The sequence below is a fragment of the Marmota flaviventris genome, chromosome 6, assembly GCF_047511675.1.
Source record: "Marmota flaviventris isolate mMarFla1 chromosome 6, mMarFla1.hap1, whole genome shotgun sequence".
Taxonomy (NCBI): Eukaryota; Metazoa; Chordata; class Mammalia; order Rodentia; family Sciuridae; genus Marmota; species Marmota flaviventris.
This window is the reverse complement of record NC_092503.1, coordinates 11,483,931-11,497,367: the sequence shown is the minus strand read 5'-3', so window position 1 is coordinate 11,497,367 and position 13,437 is coordinate 11,483,931. Positions and strand designations below refer to the sequence as shown.

General features: G+C 39.6%; 1 protein-coding gene across 1 annotated transcript in view; it reads right to left on the bottom strand.

Moving 5' to 3' along the window:
* Tfb1m (transcription factor B1, mitochondrial) overlaps window positions 1-13,001 on the bottom strand; it is a 49,413-nt gene extending 36,412 nt beyond the window's left edge. The window contains exons 1-2 of the mRNA XM_027939438.3: window positions 12,830-13,001; window positions 10,230-10,381 (exon numbers count right to left, since the gene is read on the bottom strand). Of these exons, the coding sequence (XP_027795239.2) occupies window positions 10,230-10,381; window positions 12,830-12,962 (285 nt within the window). The 5' untranslated portion in view covers window positions 12,963-13,001. The remainder of the gene's footprint in view (window positions 1-10,229; window positions 10,382-12,829) is intronic.
* Between the last annotated feature and the right edge of the window lie 436 nt (window positions 13,002-13,437).

Here is a 13,437-nt window from a genome sequence, read left to right as displayed (position 1 = left end):
CATTTCTTAAGAAAATCAGAGTGGCATCTTTTTAGACTACACTGGACAATTCTCCTAAGCTGCCGCAGTCTGGCTGGGCACAAATCACGAGCCACTCAAACAGGAACAGACTTTATTTCCGAACTCCCACGAACGCCACCCACGCGGCCTTCTCGGGACACACCACACACCAACACACCAACGGGAACTCCCTCCACCGGAACTTCACCAACCAACACGAACTCTCCAGGAATCCCCGCGAGAGCTCAACTGGAACTCAACGGGAACTCTGCGAGAACTCAAAAGTACTGGCAAAATGCTAGGTGTTTTTATCTTTGTGTGCTAATAATACATCATCCATATAGTGAAATACTTGTAGTTCAGGATTTTGATTTTTAAGTGGCTGGATTGCTGTTAACATAGATTTGACACATAGTTGGGCTGTTAGCCATCCCTTGAGGGAGTACTTTCCATTCATATCTCTGATCAGGACCTTCATGATTCAGTGCAGGGATAGTAAATGCAAAATGTGGACTATCCTCAGGATGAATTGGAATTGAAAAAAAAAAAAAAATCTTTAATATCTATAGCTAAAACACTAAGCAGAAAGCATTGCTCCTGCTTTTCGTGATGCTGTTGGTCACTGCTGCCTGAAGAGCGGTGGCCTCGTGGGCACAGAGGTGCACTAGAGTTGGGATTATTTTAAATTACCATGCTCTCTACTTGATTTATAGCTTTTCTGCTACTGTAATAACTGCTACCAACACTGACCTTTATCCTTCTCCTTCACAGTGGACTGCAAACCACTGCAGCTGTTTGGCACATTTTGTTTAACCAAGTCTGTCTGTGCTGTGACTAACTGTGGTCACCTCAGTTAGGCATGTCTCAAGTGAACAGTCACGTCAAAACAGAAAGTCAGACAATTGCTCTTTTTGAATAATTTGCTAGAGATGAAATAATTTCAAAATTTTATTATCTCTAACTAAAAAGAGCTTTCTCTACAAGAATGTGTGAATTACTTTGTCCCTTATATGATGACAGTATTTGCTTTGCATCTGGAACGCCCCCTGTCAGATCAGGTTGGGCAGGCAGCAACCAAAGTTGGCAGATTTAAAAGGGCCGCTGAACAGGCTTTATTGAGATATCACTCCCGGGCGGAACTCGATCAGACCCACAGAGGAGTCAGGGGAAGGGTCTGAGGAGAAACCGAGTGGAAGCTCGACCGGACTGGACTTATGGGGCTTACAGCAGGAAGGGAAGGGCTTGGGACAGGAAAAGGTGTCTCTAGGGTCCCTTGCCCCCTTGGAGTTGGTCAGGGGAGTTGGCTGAACTCCAGGATTGGCCAGGGGGTCCTGCTGACTGACAGGCGTTAGTCAGGAGATCTGGCTGATTGACAGGCGTTTCCGCCGGCATCTGATTGATGTTCAAAGCAGCGCAGGCTGCTTTGTTCTAAGTTGCCACCAAGTCGCTGCCACCGACCTAACACCCCCCAAGAGCTTATGGACTATGCAGCAATGTTCAGAGGTGAAATGATTAGATCATAATAAGAAAATCTGACCTATCAGTGGATTAATCCATCTGATGGATTAATAACTGGGAGGTGGTGAAAACTGTAGGAGGTGAGGCGTGGCTGGAAGGAGTGGACTGCAGGAGGCATGGCCTTGGAGCCTGGATCTGCCCCTGGCCCTTCCTGTTTCTCTCTGCTTCCTGGGTGCCACGGGCTGCAGCTTTCCTCCACTGTGCCCTATACCAAGATGTCTTTGCCTTGGAGCCAATCAGTCTCACTGAACCTCTGTAACTGTGGGTCCAAATGTTTCTGTCGGGTGTTCTGGTCAAAGTGACAAGAAACTGGCTAACAGACAAGAGAAGTAATAATTATATTAGTAGCAACCATCCACTGGCTCCTGAGAGTACTCCAGGTTCTTTACGTCAGTGTCTACCTGCCCCGTAATCTCCACAAAACATAACTATTAATCCCATGAACTTTCCACTATGCTTCTGAAGAAAAAAATAATCCCTGCATTAACCTATTATAAAATGCAGACATTATCTATTGTCTACTAATAGTCAATGACACACCTTCTGTCTCCAAAATTCCATGATACAAGCATATGATTTAATAGTCACTAAGAGTCCTTGAGTTTCCTACTTTGGCCAAGATGGAGCATCAGGGACCAAACATATTCTTCTATCTTAATCTAATAACAAAAAGGCACAAAATACACAAAACAAGAATTTTCAGATAATGGACAACAAGAAATACAAACATTCTGCAGCTCCAAGAAGCTCCATGGACCTCGTACACAGAAAACATGAAGAAAACTACACCAAGACACATCATGACCAAATTGCTCAAAACAAAGAGAGAATCTTCAAAGCAACCAGTAGAGAAAATGGAGGCACAAGATAAGGATGACGAGATTTCTTGTCAGAAACATTGCAAGTGAGAAGATGGGAGCAATATCTTCAGGGCACTGGAGCTTCCAGCATATTATTACTTAAAACAGTCAAAAAGGGGCTGGGGTGTGGTTCACTGACAGAGGCTTGCCTAGCACATGTGAGGCACTGGGTCTGATCCTCAGCACCACATAAAAATAAAAAAATTAAAGTTATGACCATCTACAACTAAAATAAATAAATAAATAGACAAACAAACAGGCAAAATGAAGACGTTTCCAGACAAATGAAAAGGCTAAATGATTCATTAGAACCACATTACAAGAGAATGCTAAAGGAAGTCGTTAAGGTTAAATAAAGGCACTAGATCAAAGTATGGATAAAGAGCTCTGGAAATGGTAACTATGTGAAGAAATATCTAACAAGTTTTTATCATTTTCTTAATCTTTTTAATACAGAATATTAATATTGACTGTTAAAACAAAAGTAACACTGTCTGTAAACTTTATAACATAGGAAAAGGCAAAATGTAGGACAAGATGGTGCAGGGCCTGGCAGGAGATATGCAAAGACGCTGAGGCACAATCTGCAAGCTGTAAGTGAAGTGACAATGCCACTTGGAGACAGACTGCATTAAAGATGTTCCCTATAAACTTCAAGTGACCACAAAAATAATGACAATAAGCTACAGACAATAGGTGGAATACTGTACCCCCATCTGCCTGCAAGATGTTTACCCACTAATCTATGAATCCTTGGGGGAGTGATCTGAGAAAGAAAAGGGATTTTGCAGATGTGTTTGAGTTAAAGATATTGGATTGGGGAGATTATCCTGGATTGTTTGGGTCCAATAAAATCACAAGGGTCTTACAAGAGAAAAGCAGCAGGATTAGAGTTAATGGTAGAGATGCAGAAACAAGAGATGATGAGTATGGGTGGCCCCTAGAAGCCGAAAATCAAGGCATCAGATTATCTGCTGAAGTCGGTAGAAAAAACACAGCCCTGCCAATCCTGATTTTACACTTTACATTCCAAGAACTTTAAGAGAATACAAATTGTCCTTTTAAAGACATTGAATTTACGGTGATTTGTTACAGCAGCAATAGAAAACTAATGCATAAGGTACAGACTGTCAAATCAGAGGGAAAGGATCTGACTAGACACTGCCTACAGAAACCTATTTAAAATATAAAGTAATGAACAGAGAAAAGCGATATAAAAGAGATAGAGTATTCTGACACTGATCAAAAGAAAGCTGGAATAGCTAGGTAATACAAGACAAAGTGATTTCAGAGGAAAGAGTATTACCAGGGAACAAGAGATCATTTCATAATAATAAAGGGGTTAATCCACCACAAAGACAAAGCAATCCTAAATGTTCATGAGCCTGATAATAGCATTTCAAACAGATGAAGCACACTGACAGAACTGCAAGGAGAGAAACAAATCCGTGATTATTATTTGGAGATTTCAATACTATTCTCTCTATCAATGACACTTCAGTAGACAAAATAATCACCAAGGATAAAGAAGACCTGAACAACATTAACTTGATTTAATTAGAATGTACAGACTGTGTCATCCAAGGACGGCAGAATGCATACAGTTACAGAATACCTGTTCTTTTCAGAAGAATGCATGTTCTCTTTAAGTGCATGAGAACCATCTCCCCAAACAGTATTCTAGGCCATGGACTAAATCTGATAAGATTCACCATGCTTTAGGTCACGTAAGCAGGTTCTCTAATCACAATCCAATTAAACTTAAAAATAATTACAGACAGAATTGAAAAAAAAAAATAACCAAATTTGCAAGCTAAATGATACATTTCTAAATCATCTAGAAGTCAAATACAAATCAAAAGGAAAGTGGAGCTGAATGTTAAATGAAAATTCTGAACTACTTCTGAAATCTTTCCTTAAGTCTACATCTCAAAACTTCTTTGAGGGGCTGGGGTGGTGGCTCAGTGACAGAGCACTTGCCTAGCATGTATTAGGCACTGAGTTCAATCCTCAGCACCACATATAAATAAATAAAAGTACATCAACAACTAAGAAATATATTTTTAAAAAACCCTTCTTTGGAAGTCTTCCTGTAAATTTAGAATCTTAAGGTGTATAATTTCTGAAAGAAAATGAAAATTAAAATACAACATACCAAAACTTGTGGAATTCTGTTAAGCAGTACTTATCAGGAACTTTATAGTACTAAATGTCTACAAGGAAACAAAAAAGCCTCAAATCAATGACCTCAGCTTCCACCTTAAAAAAGCCGTAGAAAGAACAATGAAGCCCAAAGTTAGCAGAAGGAAGGACATGGAGATTTCAGAGCAGAAGTCAACACAATTGAAGACAAAAAACAACAGAGAAAAATCAATGAAACTGAAAGCTTTGTTTGGAGAAGATCAATAAAGTTGACCAATCCACAGCCAGAGAAATCAGGAAAAAAACAGACACAAAATGACCAAGACCAAAGAAGGGAAAGGTGACACCGCCACAGGTTCTACAGGTGGTCTGATATTAAAAAATATGATTCCTATATTAATGAACTAAAAAGAGAAAAACCATGCAGTTTTGCACACTCAATATTTACTCATTATTTCACCCCTGCACCCCCCAAAAACAAGTGAAACCTCAGCAAATCAGGAATAGAAGAGACCTTCCTCAGCCTGATAAAAGGAGATCTAGAAAAAACCTACAACTCACATCACGGTCTGTGGTCAAGACTGAATGTATTTCACCTAAGGTCAGGGACAACACAGGGGTGTGTATTCCTACTACTGCTATTTAACACTATACTGTGGATCCTAGCCAACAATATAAGACAATCGATCACCAGAAGAATCAATCACAGATGCTGGAATGCAGAAGGTTAAACTGTGTTCATTTGGTGACAGGATAATGTACACAGCAAATACTAAGCAATCTACAAAACAGCCACCAATAAGTGAGTTTAGCAGGGTTGCAAGATACAAAGTCTATCTCTAAAGAATCAACTGTTACGGATAAATTTGACAAAATTTGATGCACATGCAAAACTTGCAAGACAAATCAGAGAATATATCCCATCTGATTCAAATGTATGATATGTTAAGATCACTGTACTGTCATGTGTAACTAAGTAAAATAAATTAAAAAAAGAAAATATGGAATATACTACATTCAAAGATGAAGAGAATATATCATTAAGAAGTCAATTCTCCCCCAAATTAATCTACAGTTTCATTTTTAAAAATCCTGCCAGGCTTTTTAAAAAATGAAAAATTTGATAATCTGATTCTAAAAATATAGGGAAATCAAGGTCAAATGACACTGAAAAAGAAGAGTAAGGTTAGAAGACTACACTACTTGACTTCACGTCCAAGTATAAAGATACCATAATCAATGCAGATTGATATTGGTGAAAAGATAAACCTATGAACCAAGGGAACAGAATTCAAGGTCCTGGTACAGACTGACACGTATAAGACAACGATATTAAGCCAATTCAATGAGAAAAAAGAAAGATGATTTCAACATATGGGGCAAACAAAACAAACCACCAAAAAACCCGAGCCCTCATCTAATAGCACACACAAAAACTCACATGCATCACCGACCTCAATACAAAGGTAAAGCAATAAACATCTTGGGGGGAAAAAGGAACAATTTCTACCAATCCTGATTGGCAAATATTTTAAAAATATGATAGGAAAAGTATCATGTTTATTTTTTAATGAATAGAAATGTGTTTAATCAACATGTAAAGAGACAATAGGTTGAAGATTGAAATAAATATCAAATATGGGAATTATTTAAATAGTAAATACAGCAGATGCTTATTACTTAGAAAACAGTTATAGTATGTTAGAATTTTTAATGTTATTTCTTTTTTCCATATTTTTTATTGGTGCATTATACATAGTGGTGGTATTTGTTTTTACATAGTCATACTAAAAGCATATTTAAGAGGAAAAACTGATAAATTTTGTGCTCTTCAAAAAACATTGTCAAGAAAATGAAAAGATGAGTGACAGCTGAGGAGACAATATTTGCAAAACATGTATCTGAACTATATAAAGATCTCTTAAAATTCAACAAGAAGCAGAGAGGGGAGAAAAAAAAAAAAATCTGAACAAACAAATTCTCCATGGAAGATACAGATGGCAAATAAGCACATGAATATATATGCAATATGATTCTTCATTAAAGTAGTGCCAATAAATCACAATAAGATACAATCACTCCTGACTAGGATGTGAAAAACACTATACTATGAACTAGCAAGAAGAAAAACCCTCATGCTCAATGATGGAAATGCAAAAGGGTACAGCTGTCTCCCAACCTATATATCCACACACACGAGTTTCATAGAATGTTCAAATAGCTTTATTTTCATGTTCAATGGTAAAAAAGCACCTGAAGTCCAAAAGTAGGTGGATATATTTACAAAACTGGCATATCCCATAAAATGGAATACTATTAAGCAACAAAAAGAAGCAAACTATTGGTAAGACACCTCAACATGGGTGAATCTCAAGAGTAATTATGCCAAATAGAAAAACATCAGACAATGTTTTCTCTTTGGCATACTGAACGATTCCATTAATACGAGCTTCTACAAAAAAGGAAAGTGATGAAAGCAATCCAATGGTTGCCTGGAGACAGGGAAGGGGAGGAGGAGAGGATGGGTTCCTAGGAACACAGGCACTCTTCATGGAGAAGTTCACTATGTTGACTGCGCTGATGGTTTCGTGTGATCTTACATATGTCAGAACTCAGTGATTTTTATATTTGCAACATAGGCAATTTACTGAGCATCAACTGCACCTCAATAAAGGTGTAAAACAAAATATTAGCATGGCAAATTCTTCATAAATATTTTCTATTGTTGTTATTAATGTATGAAACCTTTAAAAAAGACAAAAATGAAGAAGAATCTGAACTGTCTGAAGGGAACACGTTATTGATGAAGTTATCTCCAGCTCAGAAATGACAGGAGAACCCATCAAGGCTTCAAGCTCCCTGTGCTGTCTGGAATCTCTTTACTCCCCTCCAAGGCACAGAGAATCCACTGAGCCATAAAAATGTAAAAAATAAATAAGACAAAACACCAAAAAATGAACACCAAGAACCACACAATTGGAATGTTACAACATCAAGAGAAAGAAACCCCAGGTGCCCGATGCAGGCTGGAGGAGTGGGAGAAAGCCCCACCATTTCCACAGCACTGCGGTTTCCAGCGCGCCGGGAGTCACATTAATCTTGCCCCACACTCATTCCAGATGAGCAGTCTCCTGATCAATCCTGAGTCACCAGAGGCGCCTTTATTATTGTGGACAACAATTTAACCATGCATTTATAATTCAGATTTACCAAGTGCTTGCTAAGTGTCAGGCATCACTTAGTCCCACCAACCGCCTACGAGTAACTGAAGCTGAGACAGCATCTGCCCAGTGTCATACAACTAGGGTGGAGCCTGACGTCCACGTTCCTCAGCACAGAGCCGCACCGTGCTGTGTTCCGGAATCAGACACGGTTTCTCACCTCCACAGCACTAAGTTATCACCAGCCTTCCTTCCCTGAACTGCCTCCTGATTACACTGTATGAACTAAATTAAGCTACAAATGATACACTTTCAGCCAGAAGACTTTTTATAAATTATTATACTTTCTTTAAAAAGTAATTCTATTAGCTTAGAAACCACTAAAATGGAATCCTTAAAATAGATCACTCTTCTTCTGCTTTTACTCAGTTTTATGATTAATTTAGGACCCTCTAATAGAAAGTGGTTTTACATATTGAAACATTCTTTATGGGAAAAAGAAGCCTATTTGATAATTTAGTACCCAACATTTCTTTTTAAGGTGAGTTCCTTTTCTGCACAGAAGACAGAATTAATTTTACTTCTTCTGAAATGATGAGCAGTCAAATATATATCTCCTATAATTCACCTCGAACTTAGCCTTGATGTTGGGAAAAAAGAGCACAAAATTTCTGATAACCCATAAGACATATTTATTTTACTATCGAATGACTCCTTTCGTCAGCTCACATGACATACAGATACACACACAGTTACAGAGGCCGACTGCCTTCTTAGTCCCCCTGGAGTCACCACTGACGCCTGTTCTGCAACAGGCACTGCCACCTGTAGTGCAGATTCAGCAAGGAAACAAACACACTGAACTCTCTACCCTCACGGCACCTGCATTCCAGAGGAGTGAACGGAGAAACCACACACACACCATGTCCAGATCTAATCACAGGAACCTTGAAAACCAGAGAGGGTTACAAGGCACAGACTGGAGGACCGGGGCAGGGGGTTGAGAGAGGGGGGCACTGGTCTTTAAAACAGCCTGTCTTCAAAGAGCTTCAGATCAGATCACAGAGGAGAATATGTAATTAAACTGATTCACCCCTTTGCCTAATAAGAAAGAATGAATGTAACAGACGAGGAAATTTGAGGGTTAAAAAATCCCTTTAAGGGAGAAAAAGTCAGACAAGTACTCCTTCATATCCAGAAAATGCTACAACAAACCTGAAGGGAATTATGCAGTATCCAATTTCTTTTTATCATCTCATGAGCTCATCAATAATAACATTATTCCCACTTCCACCTCAAGTTGAGACACAGTTCTTAAAACAAGAACATGCCCGAAAGCAAAAATCACTACTAAATCCCACATTTGATCAAGAAATACGTACCACGTTACAATCCCAAAATAAATCATTATACAATTCTTTAAGGCCTAAATACCAGATAAAGATGAGAAATAAATTGTTGTTTCTAAAAAATCTGATGTATGCACACAAACTCCTACATCTTTAAACAAATTTTCTCATACTGCTCTGACAGAATTTAAACATTTTTCTATTAATATACACACAAATAAATATTAGAATATACTAATTTTAAACCAATTTGCCCTCTTCTATAGAAGAAAGAATGTGGATACTTTTATTGTTCTATTATAGTCACATAATAAACTGTCAAAGGCTCAGGGCTCTTTCAATGTTTCAGAATTACACAGGAATCAAACAGAGGCCCTTAAGTCATTAAGTGCCCCCTATGAGGAACTCCCTTTACACGATGCCTGGCATAATCAGTTCCACTGTTTGCCGAGGTTTTAAAAACTTAAGTCCCTTCTTATTTCAAATCCATGATCCTGTCTCCCTCAATTCCCACCTGTTTTAGTTCTTAGGAAAGATCAAAACAAGCTTATTCTCTCTACTGCCAGCCTCTGTAAGGCAGCTAGAAAGACCCTCACTCAAGGTTTCTTCCCTCCCGCTAAAATATACCATTCTTTCACATATTTCCCATATAATAATAGTATCTGTGTTTTAAAGATGTGTGTACCACTTCATTCAAACCTCATCCTAAATCTATAAGCAAAATGATATAACTTCATTTCCTCACTTACAAAATTCTCTTATAAGAATGTTTAAGCTTAACAATTAGTCTCTCTAGACAAATGAATGTCTTCTGTCTTTTGCTTGTGGAAATGCATTTTGAACCTAAATGAATGAGGTTCACAAAAGTCATGCCAATGAGTCATTTCTGGCCATTATTGATTTTCACTTTTTTAAGGAGCAGACATGATATACCCAGACAATGATAAGTGATTTTTAAAGAAAGGTAACTAAAAACATTTTAGCATCATTGTATTTTCAAGCAGTAGTCAACAGACCATCTGGGGAAGCTTTATAGAATGCAATTTCTAGACCTCTCTGTACAGAATCAAAATCTCTGTGATTCTGATCTGTAGTCTAGGAGCAATTTACGTAACCTTGGTTGCCCTGAGGCCTAAGAACGCTGGCCTAATATTTTAAATTGTGTTTTTGCTCCCTAATAGACACTTTAAGTATCTTACCTGTAATCCAGGAATAAATCGAGTATCCTTTTCAACCACCAAGAGATCAGCAACATTGGCATTGAGAATGGACCTTGTGATTCCCCCTGGCCCGGGACCCACTTCATAAACATAAGCATTTGTCAGATTGCCAGCTTTCCTTACAATTTTATCTAGAGGGGAAAAAAAAGTTTAATTATCTTGATCATCTTGGCAAATTTCAATGTTTAAACTTTAAATTGTACTAATTCTTTAACAAAAACAGGATTATCATAGCACATTTCCTTAAATTCAGCAAAATGACATTCCCAATCAGAATCTTCCATGCTGCTAGTTGAAGGTGCAAAAGCAAAAAGTGCAGTCAGCCTCCATTTTTACCCACAGACACCTATTTGGTAGTCAGAATGGCAATCGCAACACGTTCCTGGGTGATAAGACTCTCAGAAATTTTAATTTTTGGACACTTTCAGATAAAGGTTAAATTCAGCATTGGAGGTTTTCTAAGCTTTGCAAATATGCATGCTAACATGAAAATAATTCTTCTTCGAGTAGTCAATTTAAGTCAGCAGACCTTAAGAAATCAGAAGGGTAGAATACTAATGTTTCATTGCAACTTATCATTACTTCTGGAAAAACATACAATGTGTTGGTCTTATCGACTGAGATATTAAAATCTGATAAACTGGGCCTTCTAGGATAGGAAATTTAGCTACTAAAAACACACCAGCACTTTTCCTCTGACATAAAGTTCCAACTTTGCTTATTTTTGGTAAGCTTATGTAAGCTGAAAGGCAAAAATTCTCTTTCAAAGACAGTCTTTTAATGGATGCAGGGAGGGAATTAGCATCCACTGACCATTTATGTTATGGGCGATTTTCATACATCCTCTCACCAAATTCCTCCTATACATAACTAACAGCTACTCTTCCAATTTAATTTCTCTGAACTTTACAATTTCCTTGTCTATTGTTTTATTTGTACATAGGCATCTAAAAAAGCAATGGCAGAGAAAAAAACTCCAATTCAGGTGTAAATTATAAAGCCAGTATTTGCTCCCTTACAGCTACCAAATGCCTTAGAGGGAACAAGAATGATTAATTAAGCATAGGCTTTATGTAGTGAATTTAAGATTCTCATTTTAAAAAATGTAAAGCTATGAAAGTAGGCAGGACAGTGTTTTCACCCTCAAACTTCTCAGGCATTCAAATACAAATGAATATCAAAGATGTAACGTCAAATCATTAAGAGTGAGTGTCCATCTTGGTCTGCTCCTACATGTATTTTAATCTCCCTGTGTGCTTTGGTTTTTATAGGAAGAGTGAATTATTATCATCTACAATCTGGAACTTATTCCTGAGGCTCAGTAAAGACTCACAGGAGGGCTGGGGATGTGGCTCAAGTGGTAGCGGGCTTGCCTAGCATGCATGAGGCACTGGGTTCGATTCTCAGCATTACGTAAAAATAAAATAAAGATATTGTGTCCACCTAAAACTAAAAAATAAATATAAAAAAAAAAAGACTCACAGGAGAAAATGTAAGTGAAGCTTCTTTTTGCTGTTAAAATAAAAAGACCTGTTATCTTCAGCCCTAAGAATGGTTTTTATATTTAGCATGTGGCCTATAACTAGTTGAAAGGCTGGTACTAGTTAACCCAAAGAATGTTGGAAAATGGGCAATCTTTTAAAGCTCTTGTAGTAGGCCCCTCTTCTAAATAAATGACTTGAGTGGAATTAGACTGTTTTATCCAAAATGATATTGCTACAGACAGAATGAAAAACTCAGGTCCAAAAAATTAAAACAACTTATTTATGCTTTATAAACTGTACATCATTTAATAGAAACGTTATGGGTGATTCACCGATTTTTTTAACTTCTACAGGGAGGCCAAATAGTAAACTGAAATATCAAATCTCAAAACATGAGTACTGCAGCAGTGAATCAGTGCACATATTTATAATAGAGCTTACAGCGATCTCATACAAAAAAAGGGGGTGGTAAACAAACAGAAACGTATCAACTCATGCACCTCAAACTGGTGAATTTCACTGTTTATAAATCTTACCTCATAAAGTCACTTAAAAAAAATAAGGCGTGGGAATGTAAACTACCTGCTCACACTCATAGCTTGTGCAATATGTATTTACTGATTATTTGCACCCTCGAGGATTTCTTAGACTCAACAAATGTTTAAATAACGAATCCTACAAAGATTTCAAAACGAGTTATGGCTAAAAGCTGCACACGACTTTAAGCCCTAATAAGTTCAAACTGCACTAAAAGCAAATCTGATGGGCACGTGCAGGCCGGCGGAGCGTAGTGAGCAAGCAAGACTCCACCGCCCCCAGCCCGTGGGGAGCTCAGCGCCCGCACCGCCAGCCTTCGCGCGCCGACACCCCAGCACGCCGGGCTCCGTGCAGACATCGCCCTTCACGTGTCTGGGCCGGCGGGACTCCGGACTTCTGTCGTGCAAAGCGAAGTGAGGACCTGACCGAATGCAGGTCGCCCACCTACACAGACAGGGCTGTCCCTTAAGACCCGCCGGCGAGGTCCCAGCGAAACCCCTCGCCGCAACCCCTGGGGCACCGGGGATGCCACGGGGGCGCACTGGCTAATGCATCCACCTGTCAGCCTCAAATCCAGAAGAAAATTCTGGGATAGCTGCTTCGCTGCTTGCAGTCTGAACAACTTAATGAGTTCCCGAATGGTGGGCAGCGGCGGGAGACGGAAGCTGCTGAGGTTCCCGGAGGCAGCCATTAGGCCCACAACACACCACCCGACCTTTCCCGGACTCCGCCCCCCCCCGCCCCGAAACGCGCGGCGGGGGAGGAGCCTGAGGCAGTAGGTTCCGCCTCCTGGCCCTCCTTATTGGTTAGCTGTCCTCCCCGGAAGTGACGAGAACGGACAGGAAATCCGGGTGTGCTGATTGAGCACGCGCAGTGTCCCGCGGAGAGCGGTGCAGGATGGGTGCGCGGTGGTTTCCGCCCTTGAGCCTGTGGAGGGTCGGTGGGGCTGGACTCTCGCGAGTGGGCGGGGTCTGGGAGAGTTGGGGAGCGCCGCAGCCGGGTCACCGGGGGGCGTCGCAGGCCTTTGTGCTCCAGGCGCGGGTCTGTGACAGGTAGAATGCGGGTGACTGGCGGCAAAACTCCCTGTTGGCTGGGTGTTTTAAGAACTCAGCTCGCAGGTGCTGCACGGCACGTACGTAACTGCTGTCAGCCTCAGTCCTTAATCT